This window comes from Vicugna pacos, chromosome 9, assembly GCF_048564905.1.
Source record: "Vicugna pacos chromosome 9, VicPac4, whole genome shotgun sequence".
NCBI classification, from domain to species: Eukaryota; Metazoa; Chordata; class Mammalia; order Artiodactyla; family Camelidae; genus Vicugna; species Vicugna pacos.
The window spans coordinates 3,051,177-3,076,608 of record NC_132995.1 but is presented as its reverse complement, the minus strand read 5'-3'; the positions used below and the strand labels follow the sequence as shown (position 1 = coordinate 3,076,608).

General features: G+C 48.1%; 2 protein-coding genes and 1 pseudogene across 2 annotated transcripts in view; 2 read left to right on the top strand and 1 right to left on the bottom strand.

Moving 5' to 3' along the window:
- LOC140698327 (uncharacterized) overlaps nt 1–25,432 on the bottom strand; it is an 86,785-nt gene that overhangs the window by 13,464 nt on the left and 47,889 nt on the right. Inside the window, exons 3-5 of the mRNA XM_072968433.1 lie at nt 24,628–24,774; nt 4,682–4,888; nt 3,943–4,048 (exon numbers count right to left, since the gene is read on the bottom strand). Coding sequence (XP_072824534.1) covers nt 3,943–4,048; nt 4,682–4,763 — 188 coding nt within the window. The 5' untranslated portion in view covers nt 4,764–4,888; nt 24,628–24,774. The remainder of the gene's footprint in view (nt 1–3,942; nt 4,049–4,681; nt 4,889–24,627; nt 24,775–25,432) is intronic.
- On the top strand, nt 5,140–12,033 carry LOC102526758 (putative killer cell immunoglobulin-like receptor-like protein KIR3DX1; annotated as a pseudogene).
- LOC102526501 (putative killer cell immunoglobulin-like receptor like protein KIR3DP1) lies at nt 12,067–21,707 on the top strand. The gene is made up of 6 exons (XM_072968874.1): nt 12,067–12,217; nt 15,120–15,188; nt 16,925–16,960; nt 17,754–18,038; nt 19,283–19,588; nt 21,201–21,707. The coding sequence occupies exons 1-6, from the start codon at nt 12,067–12,069 to the stop codon at nt 21,536–21,538; spliced, it is 1,185 nt and encodes a 394-aa protein (XP_072824975.1). The 3' UTR covers nt 21,539–21,707.

Genomic DNA, 25,432 nt, shown 5'->3' with positions numbered 1-25,432 from the left:
AGTGCAACGTTACAGTCAGAGGACCATACACCACGATCAAGTGGGGTTCACTCCAGGGATGCAAGGATGGTTTAACACCCCTAAGCCAATCAAGGTGATACACCACACTAACAAAATGAAGGATAAAAGCCATACAATCACCTCAACAGAAAAGACATTTGACAAGATTTAACACTCATTCATGATAAAAACTCTCAATAAAGTGGGTATAGAAGGAACTTACCTCAACACAACAAAGGCCATAATAACAAGCCCACAGCTAGCATCATTCCCAATGGTGAAAATTGAAGCTGTCCCTAAAAAATCCAGACAAGACAAGGATGCCCACTCTTGCCACTCTTATTCAACATAGTACTGGGAGCCCTAGACAGAACAGTTAGGCAAGACAATGAAATAAAAGCATACAAATTTGAAAGGAAGAAGTAAACCTGTCAATATTCATGGGTGACATCATTTTACATATAGAAAACCCTAAAGACTTCAACAACATCAAAAAAAACTAATAGAAATTATAAACAAATACAGTAAAGCTGCAGAGTACAAAATCAACATACAAAAATCTACTGCATTTTTATACACTAAAAGTGAGCTAGCAGAAAGAGAAATTAAGAAAACAATTCTATTTACAATTGCAACAAAAAGAATAAAGTACCTAGGAACAAATTTTATCAAAGAGGTGAAACACTTGTAGAATGAAAATTATAAAACACTGTTGAAAGAAATTGAAGAAGACACAAATAAATGGCAGGATATTCCATGCTCATGGATTGGAAAAATTAACATGGTTAAAATGTCCATATTACCTAAAGCAATCTACAGATTCAGTGTAATCCCTATCAAAATCCCAAGCATATTTTCCACAGAAATAGGACCAAAAAAATTGTAAAATTCCCATGGAACCAGAAAAGACCACAAATAACAAAAGCAATCTTGAAAAAAAGAACAAAGCTGGATGTTGGATACTCTCTGATTTCAAACCATATTACAAAGCCATAGAAGTCTAAACAGGATCATATTGGCAAAAAAACAGATACACAGATCAAAGAACAGAGTGGAGAGCCCAGAAATAAACCCACACATATACAGACAATTAATTTACAACAAAGGAACAAAGAACACAAAATAGAGAAAGAATGGTCTCTTCAATAAATGGTGTTGGGAAAACTGGACAGCTACATCAAAATATAAAAAACATAGACGACCATCTCACACCATACACAAAAATCAACTCAAAACCCATTAAAGATGTGAATGTAACTCTAGAAACCTTAATATTCTAGAAGAAAACAAAGCCATTACTTTCTTTGACATCAGTGTTAGCAATATCTTTCTAGAGATGTCTCCTCAGGCAAGAAAACAAAAGCAAAAATAAACAAATGGGATTGCATCAAACTAAAAGCTTTTGCACAGCGAAGGAAACAATCAACAAAACAAAAATACAACCTATTGAATGGGAGAAAATATTTCCAAATCATATGTCTGACAAGGAAGGGGTTAATATCCAAAATGTATTTTTAAAAAACTCATAACTCAACCACAAAAATAAAAACAACTCAATTAAAAAATGGATTGATGAACTGAATAGACATTTTTTTTCAGAGAAGGTATACAGATGGCCAACAGGCACATGAAAACATGTCCAACATCACTAATTATTAGGGAAATGCTTGTCCAAACCACAATGAGATATCACATCACACCTGTTAATGGCTATCACCAAAAAGGCAAGAAAGAAGAAGTGCTGGCGAGGATGTGGGGAAAAGTCATCCTTCACACACTGTTTGGTGGGAATGTAAAATGGTGCAGCCACTATGAAAAACAGCATGGACTTTCCTTGTAAAGTTCAAAACAGAACTACCATGTGATCCATGTATTTCACTTCCACTTCCAAATTCCACTAGGGTGTTTACCGAAAGAACAGAAAAACAGCCGTTTGAAAAGATGCATGCATCCCTGTGTGCAATGCAGCATTATTTACAACAGACCAGACACGGAAACAACATAAGTGCTCATCAGTGGATAGATGGACAGAGAAGATGTGGTGTATAGATAAAATGGGATACTACTCAGCCACAAAGAGAGAGTATCTTGCGATTTACAACTACATGGATGGACCCTGAGAATATAATGCTACGGGAAGTGAGTCAAAAGAGAAGACAAATATTGTACGGTTTTACGATTATAAAAACAAACAAACTAAAACAAAATAAATGAACAAACCAAACGAAAGCTAACATGTAGAAACGGGGAACCGGGTAGTGGTTACCAGAGGGGAAGGGGCAGGAGGAGGGCAAAGTCGCTAAGGGGTCAGCTGTGTGGTGACAGACAGAAACTACAATTTTGGTGGTGAGCACGCTGCAGGCACACGGAAGCAGAAATATGACCATGGACACGTGAAACTTACATAATGTCATAAACCAAAGCTACCCCAATAAAAAGTAAATTTAAAGAAAAGGTTAGTTTGCTGTTTCCTGGATGTGTGTGTAGGATTGGGAAGTGTGTGTGTGTCGCTTGTGTGTCTGTCTGTTGCGGGGGGCGGGAGGGTTAGAGACAACCTAGCAGCCGGTCACGGGGGGCAATGGTTCTCTACTCATGCGACCACGTTGGTCGGGGTAACTCCAAGCTGAAGCTCTCAGAAAACAAGCCCGGGAACCTGGCATTTCTGTAAGACCCCGCCACCCCTTCCTCTGCTCCAGAGTCAGACAACCAGGGCTGCAGCGGTGCCAGGACCCCGGAACGCACCCTCTAAACTGCCTGGGCAAAGTGGAGGGGGCTGGATGGAAGAGACGCGCGACCCTGGCTCCCACCTCAGCCTGGATCCAGTGCGGGGGATGCCCGGTGGCTTTCGTCCTTTAAAGAACAGGCTGGTCCTGTGGTGGGTGGGATGGCCCTGCCCAGGATCACAGCTCCTCTGCTCTCCCCTCACACCTGCACCCAGATATCTGAGAGCATCCTAACAGGCACGACCCTGGCACCCAGGAACGCCTCCCAGAGGCTGCAGGCAGACAGTGTTCCAGTAGAAGGGCGCCCCCAATGGCCGGGGCATAAAACACACTGTGCCAGGGCAGGGGGAGCCAGCACTCCTTCAGAGCCCACCCCCAGCACAGCAATCCGGAACCCCTGCCAGTACTCAGATTCAGCCGTGTCCATGAGCAAACGCCGAGCAGTGTGTGTCTGCCCCCAGAGACCTGAAATGGCTGGTCTGGAGCACTCTGTCCAGCTTTGGAGCTGGTGACTGTGGCCATGCTTGGCACACCTCTCACTCATTCTGGAGTTTGAAAATTTCTACTTTACACATTTTTGTGTTCATCTGAATACGTAAACAATGTTACACCAGTTTTTTCCAGCAAAACACATCAAAACCAAAAATAAATAAATAAACCACCACAATCACTTTTACACACATTTGTGTGTGTGTGTAAACATGTGGTCCTTGGATTGGAAAGGGAGGAAGTGGTAGACAGAGAGATGCACCAAGTTTCCACTCATAGTCAAGAATAACCTCAGATAAACAAGCAGAACCAGAATACGCATGTCTGGTTCTCCTATAGAAATGCAGAATCAAAGTCTCTATTGACGACCCCTTAATTTGCAACCAATACTGAGCCAAAAATATGACGTGGGATACCTCTGATTTCTCTTCTACAAAGAGCTGTTTAAGGTTAACGATATTTACACATCAGCTTGGGAAAGGAACACTGCACGGTGTAAACTGAATCAGTTACCACTTTCCAAAGGCAGCAAGATCTGTTCAAATCCTCCTATGACTTTAGGGTTTCGGAAAACAGAATGTGACACTCAGGATATGAGGTGTGTTGAGTGACACGGCTCAGATCAGACCCTCAGCACCCACCACCCTTTGAGAAGGATGAGAAGAGGCTGGTCATCTTCCTGTGTGACATGAACCCTGCCAGCTGTACAAGCGACGGCGTAGGAACCTACCCACCACATCCTGCCAGCCAGGCAGCTGTGCTCAGCTCCCGCCTCCTGTCTGACAGAGCCGCGCGAAGTCCCCCAGGCTCCTCAGCCTCCTGAGTCTGGGTGAGTCCTGGAAGGGAAGGGAGGAGACAGCTCCGCTGGAGATCAGGGCGTCCTCACACCAGTGCCCAGACGACACAGGTGGGGAGTGCAAGGGGGCCTGGATGCAGTCGGGACAAGTCATCTCTGGTGTGGTTTTCCTTCTAGGGTTCTGCGTGGGCCAGAGGGCCTGGGCGCACGTGGGTGAGCCCCCCGGCCTGTCACTGCTGTGCTGAGCAGGGCAGGCGGGGCTCATGCAGGTGACACTGAGGGGCTGTGGTGAGGCCTCTGGAGGTACAAGGAAAGCAGTATGCCCTGTGGATCCCAGGTTCTCATTCTGTCCTTGATCCTCTACCTACATTCCTCTCAGAGGTTAACCCCGCTCTGTATTCACCTGAAGGACAGTGTGACGTTCTGGAGCTGGGAGCTGGGACGGATGAGTGTCATCTCCATAATGAGAGGGGAACAAGGTGCTGGATCCCACAAAGCCCCTCTGGGACAAAGTGGCTCATGCCACCTCCAACCCGCCACTGACAAGAGGAAATGCAGGGCCTTGCACCAGACCTACCCCAGGGGAAGGGACTGGCCATCAGGCAGGGCCACCTGGACCTTGGGCACATTCTGATGCAAGAGAACTAACAAAAGAGCAAGGTTCACATCTTACCTTTTTTTTTTTTTTCCAACAAGTAGCTCTTCTGCTTCTTTTCCATGTTTGATTTTTGTTTTAAGAGAAACTTTCTCAACATTTTATCAGCACTCTAAGTGTAGTTCTTGTTCTGAGAAGATCTGTGGTGTCCGTGCTGGGCTGGCTGCGTCTCCGGCCCCACCAGGTGTCCCTGGGCATCAGGGAGCTCCAGTTTTGGGGAGAAGCCTTGGAAGAATGTAAAGAGGAAACAACCTCTCACTGAGGGCAGTGAAAAGAGGGAACAGCCCCTCATTTTCCTCTCAAAGGCTGTGCTCCCTTCTCTCCTTCTCTCTGGCAAGCCATCCTTGTCAGCTTGGCCGAGCCCTGTGGCTCTCCTCGAAGAGCATGTGACACTTCAGTGTCACTGCCATCTTCCACGTGTGATATTCAAACTATTCAAAAGAAATGGGGCCAACTTCCCTGAACTGTAGAGATATCTCAATGACTTCCCCACGGGTCCTGTGACCACAGCACATACTGGCTCCTACACGTTCCGGATTTTACAGCTTCACCCTCGCGTGCTCAGCACACAGCAACCCCCTGCAGACTGTGGTCACAGGTAGGAGGAGCCCAGCCCAGCCCATGACTGCCCTGCATGCAGACGGTCCTACCCAGGGTCCACAGCCCAGTGCAGCCCAAGTCTTATCGTAGGATGCCCAGCCAGGACCTAATCATGGAATGAGAACCCACGCTGAGAATCTAAACACAGAGTGTTTAATAGAGGAATGGGGCGCCCAGGTGAAGGAGCAGGGAGCCAACCTAGGGATTAGCAAGAGCAGACTGCTGCCGCTACCTGCCAGCAGGGAGGACCCAGGGAGCAGTGGTGTCCCTTGATTCCAGCACCTGCATCCCATACGGAAGTTGTAACCCTATACAGAAGTCTCAGGTAAGACAAGGTCCCCCAAGAGATGTCTCCAGAAGCATGGAATGGGTCAGAAATTGGGAAATAGTCCCTTTTTTCTCCACCTTATTCCCCAATCTCCTGCCAGTTACCCCTTATGTTCTGGGAGATGTGTGTGAAGGGAGAAGGAAATACTTCCTGCAGAATCACCCCAGGCCCCTGCCACCCCAACCACCATCACCACCACGTAGATTAGGGATGGGATGAAGAAAGAGTGGATCCAATGGGGGGAGGGTATAGCTCAAGTGGTAGAGTGCATATTTAGCATGCATGAGGTCCTGGGTTCAATCCCCAGTACCTCCTCTGAAAATTTTTTAAAAACAAAGTGAATCTAATTACCTCCCACAAAAAAAATTTTTTTAAAGAGTGGATCTAACAGCGAAAGGGCTTAGAACAAACACACAGGAGGCTGAGGCTTTTAGCCAAGAGAAGTGGAAAAGCAGATAGAGGTGAGGCAGTGAGATCAAGGATGTAAAAGTCATGAGCCAGTAGACAGAATGAGTCTTAAGAAAATGCAAGAAAACAGACGGGAAGGGACATCAGCTTCACTGGTAAAGGAGAGAATTCACCCCTACAGGTCTCAGGGTAAGAGTTTAGGCAGAGTGACTCACTGAAACTAACCACATCTTTGCCCCTAGGGCTGTTCACAAAACCCTCCATCTCGGCCCACCCAGGTTCCATTGTGCATGTGTGAGGGGCTGTGACCCTGCGCTGTCAATTGCTGTTTGACAAATTTATCCTGCACAAAAAGAGCGGCAGGCCGCATTCCCAGCAATATGGAGAGAAGCTTCCTAGTGGGCCTGGTGGGCCTACCCACGCTCATTTTTTCATGGGCCCCATGACCGCCGTGCATGCAGGGACCTACAGCTGCTATGGCTCTCCCAGTCACTCTATGAGTGGTCGGCCCCAGTGACCCCGTGGACATCGTGATCACAGGTGAGTGTGGCCAGTCCCTCTTCTCTTGGTGTCGTGGAAGTACCGGGGTGGTAGTGGTGTCCAGGACATTGTTAGTACAGGGAGAGAAGTCAGACAGACATTAACAGACTCAGGAGAGGGAGAAAAACAGAGAGAGGAGAAGACGGAGAAGACGAAGAAGAAGAAAGAGAAGACAGCACTTGTCAGACGCTAAGGAGAAAACAGCCTGCGACTGAGCAAAAGAGCAAGAATGGGGGGGGGGGGACGAGCGGGAGAGGAGCTTGCGCACGCGCAGTGTGGAGGTGCCCGGAGGTGAGGGAGGGGCCGTTGAACGTCGGTTGCTTGTACCGAGAACTGTGCCAGACAAAACTTGCTTCCCCCGGGCAGCTGGAGGGTCTCGCGGCTCCTTCCTTTCCTTAGAACAAATCGCTTTGAAAGTTCTCTGGGAAACCGCTCTGGAGCCGGCAACCTCCGGGTGTCACGTAATCAACGCTGCCTCCGTCGGTGCTCAGGGGCACCGGCTAGGCCTCTGGGATTTCGAAAGACAGAGGAAAAGGGGCGTTTTCGCCTGGAGACTTAGGAATCCCACAGGGGAAGTCTTGTCGTGGCTTCAAATCGCTAAGCACAGTTCAAATCAGTAATGGCGCCTTCCGGCGTCCACCACCTCTGTGACACCAGCGCGTCGCTGCGACGCCGTCTTCGGCGTACCCCCGGGAGCGACGTTCTTTTCCCAGAATTCCCTGGGAGGGCGGCCGGCGTGGCTACGACCCCTGGGCGCGGGGTACGCCGGGAGTTGTAGTTCCAGCGGACACAGCCCCGCTTGGGGGCGGTGGGGGGAAGAATATGAAAGAGTGATGGAGAAAGACGCGCCGAATGACAGTTGGTTAGGGGTTGGTCTCCCACTTTAACACCACAGCTCCCTTCCTCTGCCAGGAGAACACAATGCTACCAGACATCCCTGCAGCCCAGCCCCTGGATGATCTGAATTGGGACCCAGAGGTTGCTCAACATCATGGTTTAACACACCGTTCAGCACAAAGAGGAAGGAGTGGTCCCTTCCGACCTTCGCCACCAGTGGTCCCTTTCATCACCTCAGGGTGCATGGCCGTGCTAGCCACTCCCTACAGAATGAGGTTCTCAAAGATCCTGTGGAGCTTCTGGCAATTTCCACTCCATAATCTCTTTGTTCTAGGTCAGAGAGCCTAAGGTCCATGCCGTGTTTTCTGATAGTCCCAGAGGTTCCTAGTTGGAAGCAAAGTATGAAGAGAGGAAGGGAAGTAACATTTCAGAAAGAAGGAATGGAATATGAAAATGCAGGCGCTCGGAACATTTAAGGAACTAAGTATAAGAATATACAGTGAAATAGAAATAATATGTTTTTAATTTTAAAAGTTGGAGAACTGAACCTCTGTGATATTAAGTCATTTGTCTAAGATCACATATTAAATAGTGGAGATGATATGGGATCTTAAGTTGTCCTTGTCTTTGTGTTTTTTAAAATAGATATATTTGCTTTAAATTTTTAAAAATTAAAATACAATTTACTGTTTTGGGTGTACAGCTTTATGAGTTTGGACGAATGCACAATCATGTAACCATTACCACAGTCAAAATACAGAAGCATTCCGTCACCCTCCAAAACACCCTCATTCTGCTCTTCTGTGGTCTACTCCTCTCGCCAACCCCAACCCCTTTCAGCTATTGATCTTTTCCCCGCCCCTGTATTTTTGCTCTTTCCAGAACGTCATATAAATGGAATCATACAGTATGTAATGTTTTGTGTCTGGCATCTTTGACTTCACATTAGGCATTTGTGACTCACCCGGCTGATGTATCAATGGTTCATTCATTTTAGTTGGTGAACAATATTCTTTTGTATGAATACCACAGTTTGTTTATCCATTTGCCAGTTTAAGGATATTTGCTTTTTTATCCCCTTCTGTTTCTGGTATTTATGAGTAAAGCTACTATAAATATTCATTAAAAAAAAGAAAACCCTGTATCTCTTATTGATTTTAAGGGCAGTAAGGCAGGGGATATAGTTAGAAAGCAATATAGAATCAAGGGAAAGCAGAGTCGTAAAGAGGCAGACAGACACACACACACACACAATATGAGTTCAGGTTGTAGGGATGAAAGTGAGACTGAGAGAGGCACCAAAACACATACAGAGTGATCTCAGCAGAATGGGGAAAGAATCCTACATTCTTGTCCAAGGTCAGCATGAGTGAGGTTGTGCTCTAAGATCAAGGTCTCTTTTTCTCCTAGGAATACACGAGGAACCAGCTCTCTCAGCCGAGCTGGGCCCCATGATGAGGTTAGGAGAGAATGTGACCTTGTTCTGCCGCTCTGAGAGCTCCTTTGATGTGTACCACCTGTCCAGGGAAGGGGAAGCCTGAGGATGCTGGCTTGCTGGAGGGAACAGTCACACTGGTGCATTCCAGTCTGACTTTCCTCTGGGTCCTGCGACCCCAGCCCACTGTGGGGTCTATAGGTGCTCTTTCAATCACTCCCCATACAGATGGTCAGACCCGAGTGACCCAATGTACCTTTCAGTCACAGGTGAGGAAACTCATCCTATCCAGTGCTCTACAATACACTGAATTGTAGACACACTACATCACAGAGCTCTGTCTGAAGGCTCCATGTTGGTGATGGGGGAATCTTAGGGCTTCTGAACAAATGGAAGCAATAAGAAACACAGAGAGGAAGAGGGGATGCTAGGTGGTACCGCAGCTCTCCTCCAGTTCCTGTATGGATGCCCACATCAGGATTCTGTCTATCCAGGCGAATAAAGAAAGGAGTCGAGGCAGACCCTGGAGGAGGAGGATAGACTGGGCTCAGTTTGGGGGAAATCAAAGGTTATATTTGCCCCTCTGTTTCCCCTTACCTTTGTTTCCCCCAAGCTCCTCTGACATACAGGTCATTTACCAATTAAGGAGCATAAGTCAGGAGGGTGTAGCTCAAGTGGTAGAGCGCATGCTTAACATGCATGAGGTCCTGGCTTCAATCCCCAGTGCCTTCTTTAAGAATAAATAAATAAACCTAATTACCTCCCTCCACCGAAAAAAGAAGCACAGATATTCATCACCTAAGAGGGGATAATGTCCCTTGTTCATAGCTGTCTTTCATTGACAGGCATATCCTTAGTGCTTCCTCCCACCATCACATCTCTGGGAGGGAGTATCCACTCAAGGCATTCAGATGAAGGGGCCAGAAGATCCCCATCAGCCCTTTGGGGGATGACAGAGTAAGGGGTAGGCAGGAGGCCAACCCTCCAGAAGGAATGGCCCTACTTCAGTGGGTGAAGAAAGTCACTTGCTCACCCCTTCTCTGTCTTTTTCCTAGGATCCGTTACTAGTACTTGTCCATCACACACAGACCCAAGCACCATAAAAGGTAGGTAAGGATACCCCCTAATTTAGTTCATAAATCCCTAAAGAGACAGAGGGCTCCTGTGTGAGTGTTGGCTCTGTCCCTCACAAGCTCGGTGACCTTGGGCTAGTCAGCTTTCCTCTCTAATGCCCAAATTCCCCGTCAGTATTTGAGACTGTGGTCAGCATGAGAACCAGACAGGACGTTGAACCTCTCATGCTCTGAGAATCAGAATTTCTAAGTTGGACAAAGGGGTCCCCATTCTCAGGGGAGAAGCTTACCTTCCCTCCATCAGGGTTTGTAGGGCTGGACATGATAGGGGAAGTAGCGGATTTAAGGGAACACCTTAAATATGTATTGTCCATCTGTTACTGTCCTGCAAGCAACATATTCAACAGTTCAGAAGTGAAAGGGTCCTGTCTCCACGAGGAGCACATTCCAGGTGTGTGTGGATGGAGGAGAAAAAGTCTGACGGATAAAAGAATTAAAATTCATTACGATGAATGAATTCGTATACATCAAGAGAGAGCTATGTGATAGGGAAAACCTAAGTGGATAATTTAGAGTGAGTGCCGAGGAAGGCTCTACTGAAGAACGTGGCATTTCAGGGTGATGTAACGGCAAGGAACGCCAGCCTTGAGAAGCCTGGTGGAAGGATATTTCTGACAGATGGAACGGTGAACACAGTGAGTCCGGTGGCAACAAGCTTGGTGCATTCAAAGCACCAGCGGAGTGCGCCTGGTGCGTGGTGTGCAAGGGGAAGATGAGAGACGTGTCTGGAGCCCAAGTAGGTTCAGGTTGATAAACAATGATGAGGCACTTGGATTTCATTCTGTCATTCCTGGGAGAGGGTCCTTAAGATTCTCTGAAGCAAGTTAAAACCACAGGAACCTGGGGTAGAGGCATGACCTAATTCAACCTCTGGCCAGGCCTTCTCAGCTCTCAGACTGTGCCGTTATCACGTCCTGGGGAAGGATGAGACGGAAGGACATTCAGCTATGGTTGATGCAGGGAGTCCCTGTTCACGCAAAACCATCATGTCTTGTCACATGGGGCAGCAGGAGAAGGTGCCTGGTGGACCTGGGTTTACACCTCTGCTGGTCTTTCGTGGCCTCATTATTCTGTCCACTGTTAGCATTTCTCTTGGATGTTTTTGTACCTACTGCGAGATGGAGACCATGGTTGGTCAGGCTGAGAGATGTTGAAGCAGCCTGACACAAGGACACAATGAATCCAGTGTGTATTGGCAACAACGTAGACAACCAATAAGCAGAGCTTCCATTGTTTGCTTACTGACAGAAACTCAGCCCCTCAGGGCCATGCCAGCAAGCTGCACGCTCTCCCTGGACTCTCCACAGCCTTCATCCCTGCTAGCATCTCCTCGCTGCTCTTGTTTGTTACTGGGGTTCTATCAGAAATCGTCTAAGTCTGAAGGAGGAGGGAGCAATGTAGTTGACTGAAGGAGAGGTGTGATTGGAGCACAGAATTATGTTTTCACTTCCTGTGGGTTAAATTGTGGCTTTATTGTTGAGATCCTTGGTGGAACATCTTCCAGAGACCCATGGAACCCTGTCCTTTCCTTCAACCCACAAGTATCCCTTCTTCTCCCCTGTATCCCCCTCAGTGCTGGGGAATCCACTGACCTGCAGAAGATGGTCTGTAAGAGAAGACAGAGGACGGGGTCAGTGGGTTTGTACAGGACGCTGGGACAGTCAACGTATGCCTGGGGTTGTATATGGGATGGTTTTTCGATTTAGCAGGGTAGACAGGCTGAGCAACCTCTGCCCGCCTGCCTTTTTCTGGCTCTGATGTTCCCACCAAAGACGTGAGGATCTGGAAGAACCCTCCCAAGAGCCTTCCTTCCACTCACAGGAGCTGCCCTGGTGGACCCAGAGCCCAAGGAGGAGCGAATGGTGAACGGCAGGGTGAGTGCTCCCAGCCCAAAACCTCACCACAGCTTGAGCTCTTCCCACGTGTCCAGTGCTCCTGCCTTCAGAGACCCTCTCTCAGTCCATTATTCTTACCTCTCTGCTCCCAGGACCCTGCAGCAGAAGACACACAGGACGTGACATATGTCCACTTGAACCGCTGGACCCGCTCAGAGATGAAGTTGACTCCCAAGCCCCTGAGCCCTGCGTAGCCCTCAGCTGAGCACAGTGTTTACACGGTCAACATGAGCCACGACACGGCCCCAGGCTCGGACCACACAGACTGCTACAAAGCAAGGATCTGGACTCTTCCTAACGGGGTTCCTCCGCGGGCACTGCTCCTCTTCCTCAAACCCAGCCCGACAGCTCCAAGGTTAACAGCGGCGCCTCGGACTTGTAGGGAGAGAGACGGTGGCAGAGCGCCTGCTTAGCACGCACGAGGTTTTGGGTTCACTCCCCCGTACCTCCATTAAAATAAACAAGTAAATAAATAAACCTAATTATCTCCCCCTCCAAAACAAAAACAAAAAGCAAGAAGTTAAATAAATAAACATTTTTAAAGACTTGTAGGATTATTTTCAAAATCCCACGGCCTCTTAGTCACCTCTCAGCCATTAGAGGCTCTGTTCTAACTGTCCCACCATTTGCAGAGATTCATCGTACTATCTGCTCATACTGGGTATCTGATCATTAGCATCCTCCTTTTTCTGAAATTCTACCAAAGCAAATCTGGAAAGTCTGATGCATATGCTCTGTAAATTATCCAGTAAAATTTTATAGAGATGAAGTAGATGCCAGGTCTGAGGTATCGAGGGTGGTAGCCACTAGCCAGATAGGGCTATTTAAATTAAAATTAGATTAAATAAATTTTAAAATTCAGTTCCTCAGCACCACCAGCCAAAATTCAAGTGTTCAGAAGCCACATGTCTTTGCTCCCTATCACACAGAACAGAACACATATACAACCCTTTCATTGTTGCAGAACATAATAGCTGTTCTAGATTGATGATACCAGTTTGAAGAAAGCCCACATTCTCACTGAGCTCAGTCCGATGGCAGAGGTCATATGTAACATGTATTTTGAGGTGACCGTGCCTAGTGGAATATGAGTAACAAGAAGAGCCACCTCCTGGAAGGTCTAATCACCTCCTAACTCCATGAAAGTGTCTGCCAGTTGTGTTTTCAACCAAACTCAGAATATCGCCTCCTGCTTACACATTCTCCTAGTATCCATTGTTTTCTGGATAGAAACCACACATCTATTCTCAATACACAATATGCTCAGGACATTGGCTTTTGTGGATTTCTCCATTTACCCTTAATTTTTTTTTTTTACTTTCTAATTGAATCAGTGTCTTCACAAAACAGCCTACAGATTGCTGCATGCAATAAACCGTTGCTCAGCGTTGGAATTAGAAACTGCTTTATCTCCACCTGGAAAATTCCTGTATTTCTTGAGCATCTCAGTGTAGACATCACTTTCATACAAGCATCTGTATCTCGAGGTCTTAGTTACATGCTCATCTTTTGTCCCTACAGTGCTCTTGCCACCACTCCCACATGCCCACTATGCTGAGTTACAATTGCCGGTTCTCTGCTGGTCCATCGTGCCTGGGTCATCAGCTTCTTGAGCAGGGTGCAGTATGACTACTCTCTGAGACTCAGGTGCCCATTCAAGGTCCTGCCCATGGGAGGTCTCAGGAAACCCATGCTTGGCAAATGTGAGTTAATCCACTACCCAACAGACAGAGGAAGGTGGTATAACTGCTGATAACATCTAATGTGATGCAAAGACAGTTCCTCATCTCACTGGGACAAAAAGGAGGATTATATCTCCTCCACTGCCTGAGACATGGGCTAGCAGCCATGCTGGTCAATGGACGCGAGCATAAATGACAGGCATACTCCAAGCCAGGCTATTTGAACGATGACCCCAGGCTCCCCAGTGTCTGTTCCACTGCTAGGCTGGTCCTAGAGGAACCCTGTTTTACCAAGAGAGGTAAAGACCAGAGCATCCTCTTCTCGCTGGAAAATGCATGAAGCGTAGTGATCCTACAAGATCAGCTGATGCACAGAGAAAACCACATGAGCAAGAAACACACACTATTTCCCTTCCACAAAATAAACGATCCATTCATGAGTAACAGAGTATAAGAGTTATTTTTAAGGAAAGAGTAGGGGGGAGGGTATAGATCAGTGGCAGAGTGCGTGCCTAGCACGCAGGAGGTCCTGGGTTCAATCCCCAGTACCTCCATTAAATAAATAAATAAACCTAATTACTCCCCCTGAAAACACTGTGAGTTAAGGAAAGAGTGGTTTATGACTAATTATGCATGAAGGGAGTTGCCGTGTTCGATGCTCCTACCATTTGATTGTACTTGAGTGGCTTCTACTTTATCAGGTCTGGGAGGATAAATCAATGGAGTGTCCACTCGTACGTGTTTTACTTCTTTGTTTTCTTCCTACAAGGAAGCCCGTACAGGCTCATGTGAGCAGAGAAATGAAAATGCTCCTATTTAGGTTTATTCATTTATTTATCTGTGGAGGAGGCACTGGGGCTTGAACTCGGGACCTCGTGCATGCTAAGCAGGCACTTTACCACTTGAGCTACACCCTCCCCACAAAATGCTCCTATTTAGAATGAGATTTGTTTACACAGTATTTTCTTCTTCCCTGTTGCCCAATTATCCCAAGATTTTCAATATCTTGTTTCGACTTTACATCCATACTGTTTTCTCTTATATATTATTGAACGAATCAAATTCTTGAGAGCCATATGAAAAGGTTTAATTTGGGGTAACAGAAAACCAGTAGTTCCATGCAAACCGTCATATTTCTGCTCATTGTGGAGTCTGGCATATTTTATGGGTAGGACACCTGGATACAGGTAAGCCAGCCACGCTGGTCTTGACTGACGGACAGCTTAGTTGTTGCACCAGGTCAGCTGCTCACACTTACAAAAGACCTCTACTCACCTGGGCGTCTTTGTACCGATCTATTTAAAGAGGGTGTGGTCAGTGTTTAATTGCCTCTTGCGGGCACCGGCCACCTTGGAGCAGTGGTAACAATCAACACTTATACCATCATGCAGAAACCACAAGTGAGACCTGAGTTAGCAGCCCCACATTTCTGTGTTTCCCAGAAGAGCATCAGTATCCTTCGTGGAGCAGCCCCTAAGGCATCCATCTGGCAAATCAGTCAATCATTTTGTTTGTGTCATGGACCTGGGCAGGGGGGTGGAGGCAGGTGCTGCGCTGGCGCCTCAGTCGTGGGCTGTCCTGTTACTACCACTCCCCAGGGAGAAGCAGAGAGCCGCAGGGGCGCCACAGCACCCTGAACTCGGAGGTCTTTGACGTTACCAAGCAACGTAAGTGTACCAACAGACAAATGTGTGAAGTGGGACTGCTGTGTATACATACAACAGAATACTACTCAGCCGTTAAAGAACGAGAGTCTGCCACTCACACAGCACAGATGGGCTTGGAAGGTAGTAGGAGAAGTGAATAGACAAATAGTGTGTGATATCACTTACATGTGCAATATTAAAATGCTAACTAGTGAATATAACAAAAAAGAAACAGAGGACAAACTGGTGGTTACCAATGGGGAGAGAGAAGGGGGAGGGGCGAGGTGGGGTAGGAGATTAAGATGTACAAACTACTATGTATAAAATTAATAATCTACAAAGATATGTAGTTAGAATATACAGGATACAGTACAACATAGGGAACATAGCCAATAATTTATGACAACCGTAAAGAGAGTTAACCTTTAAAAATCGTGAATCACTATGTTCAGCGATTCAGGTGCACTGAAACTTATGTAATATTATAAAGCAACTATACCTCAATTAAAAAAAGAATAAAATCCTGCCATCTGAGAAGATGAATGGACTTGGAGGGTTTTATGCTTAGTGAAATAAGCTGCACAGAGAAAGAGAAATACTATGTCTTCACTTACATGTGGAATCTAAAAATCAAAACAAATGAACAAACATAAACAAACAGAATCAGACAGAGGAAAGGCTAGTGGTCACCCAAGGGGAGGGGGCAAAACAGGTGAAGGGGATTAAGAAGTACAAACTGCTGGTTAGAAAATGAGAGTCACAGGGGCATAATGTACAGCGCAGGGAAGGCACTCAGTATTTTATAGTACTTTACATGGTGTGTAATCTATAAAAATATTAAATCACTGTGTGATACACCAGTAACTAATGTAATATTGTAAGTCAACTCTACGTTGATTTTTAAAAACTGCTAGATAGTCAAAGAACTTGGAAGTACATACATACAGGGGAAAGACGATACAATATAGAAAGAAAACCCATAAATTAAAAAGTAACAAAACCTGCATTTTCAATTAAGAAATGTTATTATGGATATCATGATGGTTGGGGATTAAAGATAAAACAGAATATAATGCTTGGAAAAATTTTTAATATAAGAAAGAAGAAAACAGAAAATTCATATAAAAATGAAAAAAAGAAAAGAATACAGTGCATGGGAGTAATAGCAGATTAGATATTGCAGACTAAATTTTTGGTAAACTTGAAAATGTAGCAAAAGGTGGGTCGGGTCAGAGACTGCACTTCAAGTCTGGCCACTGTAAAGGGTCTGAGGAGACAGGTCTAGTCTGAAAATTTTCCAGGAAGCGCAATTCCTCCCTCAGCCAGCCCCCACACACTGCCTCATTTAAGGTAAGAAGAGCATGTGTGGGTCACCTCTCTGTCTTGCAGTCAACTTGCAAGTACATTAGCTGCCATCACAACATCCTGTGCATGTCTCAGTTTTGCTGGGTCTCTGCCTTCTAGTCAGCAGAAGCAGCACCATGACTTCCAGGATCATCAGCCGGGCATGTCTTGGTGAGTCCTGGACGGGGATGAAGGGGAGGGAGCAGTACTAGGGTGCAAATATTGTCCTGGAAGGTTGGGTTCTCCACGACAGAGACCCTTGCATCCATGGGGGTGAGGTGGACCTTGATGGCCAAGCTTTCTTGAGTCAAGCACTGTCCTGGTCAATGAGGCTCGCAAGCCAGGTGGAAATAAGAGTGGGAGGCCGGGTCTTACATGGAGATGGACTGTCCTGCATGAGTCTTTCTTTCCAGGGTCTTTCTCGGTCCAGAGGATCTGGGCACAAGTGGGTGAGTTCTTTCCCCAAACCTTGGGTTGCAATCCTCTTCAAGTATAATTTCCCCATAATCGGAGGGGAAATGGCACAGAAGGTTGGGTGATGGGCTGACAATGGGAAGTCATAATCACAGAGGGCGAATCTCTCGGGAAGTAGAAAGAGGGGCCCAGGGGCATCTAGCCCCCCGTTCTGGCCCAGAGGCCCTCCCCAGGCACTCTTCCACTCTGCTGAGCCAGACGCTGCAGGCACCTAAAGGGGACTCAGATCTGGGGTGTCTGGGGAGGGGTTTCCGTTTCCTGTGGAGCGAGGGAGGGAGGCGGTGCCAGGAACAACAGGCCTTCTGAGGGCAAGACAGAAACTCAGGTTCTGCAGAAGTTCCACGAAGGCAGGCTCTGCAGAGCACTGTCGCTGCTGCCCTTCCGTCAGAAGAAGGGAGAACCGCATGCCATGCCCCCGAGATTCCAGAATGTTCTGCTGCAGGCTGCACTGCGTCACGTGCTTTCCGTGTGAGCTGACACCATTTCACTCACACAGCTTATTTTTCCATTGTCTACTCCGTCTTGTTCTATGTAATTAATTTTACACTGTCCACATCTAGTAAGAATGCATTGTTCAGTACTTGCTCAAGATTCTCAGTACGTCTTTCTTGTAGGAGATGCTGTGTCTGTCTGTGTGCTTATGTCGCATGGATTCCCCGGGCTTGGAAAGGAGCCTTAGAGACGGGGAAGGAGGGGCAGCCCCTGAGCACAGGGAGGGGAGGGGGCTCCCCATTTTCCTCTCTAACGCTGTGCCTCCTTCTCCCTCAGGCGGCCATGACAAGCCCTCCCCGTCTGCCTGGACAAGCCCTGTGGTTCCCCTAGGGCAGCACGTGACTCTTCAGTGCCACTCCCACCTCGGGTTTGACAGGTTCCGGCTGTGCAAGGATGCCGGAGGCCATGTCCCCAACCTCCAGGACGTAAGATTTCAGAACAGCCTCCTTGTGGGCCCTGTGACCTCAGCACATGCGGGGACCTACAGGTGTCTCGGTTATTACAGTCGCTCCCCCTCTGCGAGGTCGGCGCTCAGTGACCCCCTGACGAATGTGGTCACAGGTCAGACAGCTCGTGCCTAGAATGGCTACCCATTGTCTTCCTACCCGAGTCTTCTTGTGGGAGTGTCAGTCAGCGGCCAATCAAAACAACAGGAAATGTTCCAAGTATTTTAGATACAAGGATATTTAATACAGGAAGTTGGGTACTGTGGTGGGCAAAATAAGGGCATCCCGTGGTGCCCACACCTTAATACTCCAAATCCACAGATATATTATGTTACGGCCCGAGGGAAATGAAGACTGGATATGGAATTAAGGTTGTAAGGCAGGTGACCGTGAGAGAGGGAGATTATCCTGGATTATCTGGGAGGGGTCAGTGTAATCACAAGGGTCCATAGAAGGCAAAGAAGGAAGCGGGTGAGCATCAGAGGGAGGCAGCATGAGAAAGACTCCACCAACCATCACTGGCTTCGAAGATAGAGGACAGAGTTATGAAAAACAGAACTCAAAGTGCCTCTTGAAACTGGAAACGGCACAGGAACTAATTCTCCCCTAGAGCTCCGGAGGGAACGCCGCCCTGCCGACATCTCGATGTCAGCCCAGTGAGACCCGTGTCACACTTCTAACTCCAGAACCACAAGATAATAAATTTGTGTTCTTGGCCACTGTGTTTGTGGCAACTTCTTACAGCAGCAGTAGGTAACCACTGCAAGTGCCCCGGTGAAGGACACACTAGGAAGTCAAACAGGTGAAGTGAAGCTGTGCAGAAATAGGTTAGGGTAGCAGGAGTGACGCAGGTCAGTGCCCGTGGTTCCAGTCTCAGGGGCGCCCGATGGAAGCGGGGACCACGGAGGAGGCACGGATGTGGCAGGAGACGTACCCCTCCCCCCGCATACACATCCACAGGCACCAGCTGGGTGAACACTGAGAGGTACTACAGTTCCTGCCCTACTACTTAATTTTTACTTCCTACCAGAGATTCCAGTTTGTCAAAAAGAGCATGAATCTGGCTGATAAGAAAGCCTGGAAATGCAGTCTGCCGTGGCCACTCCCCCACCCCCGCCACAGAAAACAGGAAACGGGTCTGTGGAAATCAGACACAACAGCAAAGGTGCTAAGGGTGAGCGCAGTGAGAATGGAGTCTGGTGCTGCTAGAGACAGAGAAACAGAAACAGGAGGGAGAGAGGTGGAGGGGGACGCAGATAGACAGAAAAGGACGCAGAGAGAAAGGAGAAAGACAGACGTGGGGGGCGATGGGGTGAGGAAGGGTGACTCCTTCTAAACTCAGAACATCTATGTTCTCAGGCGTCTACAGGAAACCTTCCCTCATAGCTCAGCCAGGTCCCCTGGTGCAATCAGGACGGAACGGAACGCTACAATGTCGCTCAGAGATCACGTTTGACAGCTTCATTCTGATTCTGCACAGAGAGGGGGGAACCACAGACCCCTTGCACTTCGTTAGGCAGCTCCACGATGGGGGCTCCCAGGCCAACTTCTCCGTGGGCACTATGACTTCTGTCTGTGCAGGGACCTACAGATGCCTCTGTTCTCTCAGTCACTCCCACTACGAGTGGTCAGCCCCCAGTGACCCTCTGGACATGGCGATCACAGGTGAGAATGTCTAGACCTGCCCTCAGCCTTACTTGGGAACACCAACTGGACGTGCCAGGGCTCGGAAGCCCCAGGTGGTGGTGAGGGAGATGAGTGGAGGCTTCTTATGGAGAGAAACAGAATGGGTTTGATCTACATCAAGAGAGACAACGAAAGAGGAGAAACAATTACAGACAACTTGCTATCACGTGAAGAGCAGGCGCAGCTCAGAGGCACTCAGAAAAGGAGATGAAGAGTGAGGTGAGGGATACAGGCAGACATGAATGTATCAGAGAGAGGGCGCCCTTCCACCCTGACTTTGTTCAGAGACTTGAAACAGTTTAGAAATCTGCTTTCCATTTTAACTCTACACTCCTCTTACTAAAAGAACCCAGAGACACCATATATCTGACCCAAATTGCATGACCAAGCTGGCCTGTCTCAGGCTGATTCCCCACGCACCCTGTGTTCTCATCCCCTATGTCACCCACCCACAGATGCTGTGTTTACTCTGACATGGCTTCGTTCCATGTATTTGAGCCACAATGCGCCCCCAGGATACCATAGTCCCTGGTGTAGGAGTCAAACGGTGGTTCCTGTACGTTGTGTGTTTTATGGGTCTTCATTCTGTATCCTCAGGCCATGTTGCAAGGTCACCCCAAATGTTACAGGCTTATGGAGGTAAAAAGCCCACAGAGAGGTAGGATCAGAGAGAAAGCAGAGACAGAGAAACACATTTGTGCACAGGTGCACGCGCGCGCGCACACACACACACAAACACACACACACACACAGAATAAGCCAGAAGGACTGGAGGCAGCGAGACATAAAAAGAAAGAAGGTAAAAAGCGATAGAGAATTAGAGAGGAAGATGGGAGGAGGCAGAGAAGCCCTAAAAGTCAGAGACCTGGTGAAGGGGGGCCAAAGATAGAGAAAGATGGTCATGTTGGGGTGGATGACAGAGATTCCACGGGAGACCTAGAGAGACAGAGAAGCAAAAGAGTCATAGAGATGGAGAGACAGGGAGATGGATAATGGATGGAATGATGGATGGATATATAGATAGATGATAGAACAGAATGGAATAGAATGGACTAGGATGGAGGAGAGAGAGAGAGAGAGAGAGAGAGAGAGAGAGAGAGAGAGAGAGAGAAAGAAAGAAAGAAAGAAAGAAAGAAAGAAAGAAAGAAAGAAAGAAAGAAAGAAAGAAAGAAAGGAAGGAAGAAAGAAAGAAAGAAAGAAAGAGAAAGAAAGAAAGGAAGGAAGGAAGGAAGGAAGGAAGGAAGGAAGGAAGAAAGAAAGAAAGAGAGAAAGGAAGCAAGCAAGCCAAATGACAGGGATAAGATAGACAATGAGAGACTCAGAATGAAAGAGAAAAGATGGACGCCTCAAACCAACCCATCCAAAGAGGGGCCGAGAGAGTACAAAAAGGAAAAAAATTAGGAAGGAGGCAATGTCAGAGACCTAGAGAGAGACCCAGAAAGTAGGAGAGAGACAGACACGACGGGGAGAGAGAACAAGAGAGTGGGCGCAAGGGGGGAGAGTTCAGGAGAACCGGGACAGAGGACTCTCAGTTCAGGGCTGAAGCCAGTGTGAGTGAGGAAGGACCCCTCTGAACCACCTCTCCTTCCAGGTCTATGCAGGAAACCTCCTCTCCCAGCCCAGATGGGCCCCATGGTGAGGTCAAGCGGGAACCTGACCTCATTCGGCCGCTCCAAGAGCTCCCTTGACGTGTACAACCTGTTCAGGGAGGGGGAGAGCCACGGATGCTGGCTCGCTGCGGGGCACAGCCACAATGGCACATGCCAGGCAGAATTCCCTCTGGGTCCTGGGAGCCCAGTCCACAGCACAACCTATAGTTGCCACGGCCTTTCCAGCCACTCCCCCTACAGGTGGTCAGACCCAAGTGACCCACTCTACCTTTCTGTCACAGGTGAGGCGCCCTCAGCCTGTCCCACTCCTGTCTTGTGATTCAGGCCAAATATTAAGACCATGTCTAAGGAGAGCTCATCTGATATTGGGAAGATGCTTAGGAATTCTGGAGGGAAAAAAAGCACAGATGAATAAAGAGAAAGAGAAAGAAAAACTGAAGATGTACCTTAAGACACTCCTTCACATCCTGCCTGGAGGCCACACTGAGGGGTCTATTAAGGCAGTTGGAGAAAGGGGGCAGGGCAGACCCAGAAGGAGGAGAGGCTGGGCTCAGTCTGGGGGGCTCAGAGGTTGCACTGGCCTCTCACTATCACCACTTCCCAGAAGCCCCTCCTCACCTGTCACCCACAGCGAACGTCCCAGGGGCACCGATGGCGCTGAGGCAAGGCGGGAGACCTACTCTTGGGTACAGACACCTCTCATCATCAGCCTCTCCTGTCCCCTCTGCATCCTGCGGTCTCGGGGAGGAGTCAGGCCCCCAGGGAATACAGAAAGGGGGCGCCAAGGCTCCCAGGAGCTCGGCGTCGGATCACAAGGGAGCAGCAGTTCAGCAGAGGACAGGCTGCCTCGTTTCCTCACCCATCTCCTGTTCTGCTTTCTAGGAGACTCTTCAAGGAGTCGCACAAAACCAAGCTCCAACACCGGTGAGTACAGGACCCCCTTCCCTCCGTCTGCGGACAGCCGGGGCAGGAAAGCGCCGGGGCAGGGCGCCGCCACCGCCTCCCCTAGCTCTGGGATCCCGGGCTTGCCGCCTCCCGCCCCCCACCCCCGACGCTCCCACTGCAGGAGGAGTCTGGGCCAGTGTAAGGCTCAGTGAGGACGCTTCACCTCCTCCAAGAAAGGAGGATGAGAAAAATAAACCTGACCCCCTTCCCCAGAATAACGCCATGAGTATTATGTCCCCATTCCCAACTGGAGATGAGAATTCTGAAGACCCGAGGAGGGAGAAGGCAGCGACTGACGAGGGTGATGGGCGAAGTCCTGTTTGCCAGGAAATGAGCTCTTGCCTGTGGGGATGAACTCCTGATGTGTTCAGTAGAGCAAAAGCCTTGCAGTGAGAGGCAACCGGATTCATCCACACATACGGCTCCTTCATCAACTTATTCGTTCAAACGCTGTTCCATGCGCTGGATGTGCACTGTGCGTTCATTTCCTGTGGCCTCTGTAACAGATCTTCCCAAACTTAGTGGATTAAAACACCACCGTGTTTTAAGTTATTTACAGTTGCTTAGCTGAGAAGTCGGAAGTGGGTTACACTGGGCTAAAATCAAGCAGGCAGCAGGGCTGCCTTCCGTCTGGAGACCCCAGGGAAGAACCACTCCCTTGCCTTTCCCAGCTTCCAGCGCCTTCTTACACTCCTTGGCTCACGGTCCCCTTCCCCCGTCTTCAAAACCAGCAATGGCTGGTCATGTCTAGTTCGCATCGAATCCCTCTGGCCCTCTTTCCTTCGCACATCTCTTTCCCCAATTCTCTTCTCCCTCCCTCTTTCTCTTTTAAGAGCCCTGTGATTACACTGGGATCATCCAAATAATCCAGGATAATCTCCCCACTTTAAAGTTAACTGTTAAGCAACCTTAATTCCTCCTCACGTAATATAACACAGTCACAGGTTACGAGGACTGGGACACAGGCATTTGGGGGCAGATATATTTTTCTGTCTACTACTGGTAAACAAGGTGACTTTGGCCTCGGCTCTTGGGAGTTGATATTGCAGTGTGGTTAAGTGGAAGGGCAGAAAGTGAATACACAAATGGAAGAATGGTTGAATAATCCATCACGAAGCAACTACGCATGAAATTTTAAATGAAGTGATAGATAACGCTCAGTGGACAATGTAGGCTGCCTGAGAGGGCCTATCTCACTCATCACGCAATATTTATCTTGTGACATTAATGGCAAGACGCGTTTAACTCTTCGATGATCAGTGGAAGAAAATTCCAAAGCTATCAGCCATGAAGGTACCAACATGAGAAGAATCTTACGTCAGGGAGGAATCTCTGCCTGGAATGCTACGAGTGAGGTGGAAAGAATTACAAGATGAACGTAGGGAGATAGAGAGGACCCAGGCTACACAAGAGAGCTAAGCGAGAACAAGGGGCCTGTGGTATACGTTCACTGCCACTGGGAGCCACCGAAGGGCCTACTAGGAATCCGTTTATGATTGATAACAACTTCTGTGAAACAAATAGGGTGCGTTACTGGAGCCCGGGAGACCCCTGGCTAAGCGGTTTCTACCTTCCTGGTGAAGTATGGCGCCAGCTTAGACACTGATTTAACGAAGTGGATGGACGTGAGATGTGTTCATGTGGCAGAACATTTTGGAGGGCGGTTCTATTGGATCTGGTACCTCCCAGTTGCTTGGTCTTGGGCTCATTAATTACTCCCTGAGATTTATTTCCACTGCGTCTAAATCCGTACTTGGCAGGGGAGAGAACAAATATAGGGTGGTGCAAATAAAGGCATTCATTCAGCGTAATAGTAATAATATGCCAGCATGACAGAGGCACTTGGCTTCAAGTCATTATTATTCCACGTCTGTATGATTACATCTTTTACCCACAACAAAGTTAAGCTGAACCTCTTTCCTTTGAGGCTCCTGTGAAGACGAGGTCAGACCAGCAATGTGAAGCGTTACACCCTCCCCCACAGCACAGTCCTGGACTAGAGAAGGTGCTGCATGCATGGTGCAACGCCTGCCCGCTTCCATCCCCCGCACGCCCAAGCCTTCACTTCACCCCCGGTTCCAATTATATGTGTAGACACAGATTCACCTGGGAGGTGAATACAGTATTCTTCTGAGTGAGTTCAGGTCTCGGGTGGGACATAGCACTATCTCCTGGCCCACTTCCCTCCTGATTTCCAGAAGGACTGGTTTCGTTGGGGCAGGGAACGGACAGCAACAAAATATGTCCAGCAGAGCGTCAACCTAACGTGTACCTCACGAGATCACAGAAAGTAAATACACTGCATTCTGCAGCCCTGGGCTCATGTGTCTTGTCATTTCCTGGCTGTCTGACATGAGACAACTTCATTTACTTTGATCTTCATTTCACCTTTTTCTTTTCTTGGAGAATTTAGTTTGTTTGATTCAAGCGTGTTGTGGAGATAGGGGTACTGTATTCATTTACCTGGCAACCAGTAACGGAGACCTGCTATGGTTTGCTTCTTACTGGATCCACATCTTCCTCCAGGTAACCTGCATGTTGTGGTTGGGCCCTCAGCGGCCATCCTGTTCCTTGCCATCCTTCCTTTCTTCCTCATCCGTCACTGGTGCTCTGCCAAAAAGAGTAAGTCTCAGAAAGCAGGGGCCAGTGCTATCTGGGCAAAGTGGGGGGTGGGGGGTGAGGGTGTGCAGGTCTGTGTCCTATGGCTGCAGGCTGAGACCCGGTTCAAGGCAGGGGCCGTAGAGATAGAGCTTTCAGAGGAAGCATCAATGCCCCTGTCTCTTTCCCTTTCCAGACCATTGCCTAATTCTCCACTGTATCCTCTTGTCCACTGTAGCCATTAATGTCTAGAAACAGGATCTACCTAAGGGAAAAAGTAGGGGTGAGAATCAGTGGTATAGAAATTGGGAGCTGTCGATGGGATGGGTGTTTGAACTTCAAAGAGGTAAAATTTCTGATTCTACCATGGGGTGGATGAGCAATCCCAGACGTCCATGGCATCTCTCTGTGCACTGGTACCTGTATCTATAGAATGAGAGTCCAGAAGCACCCTCCCAAGTGCTTTGATGACTTCTGTCGCCTACAGATGCTGCCACAGTGAACAGCAAGCCTGAGGTGCCCAGGATGGTGAATAGGGCGGTAGGTTCTCTCTCGTGCAATCTCTCAACGTTGTCCCACTTCCCTGCAGTCCCCACAAGTGTTTGCACACCCTCACTCATCATGTCCCTTTATGCAGGACCCTGAAACAGAAGAACCAAGGGAGGTGGCA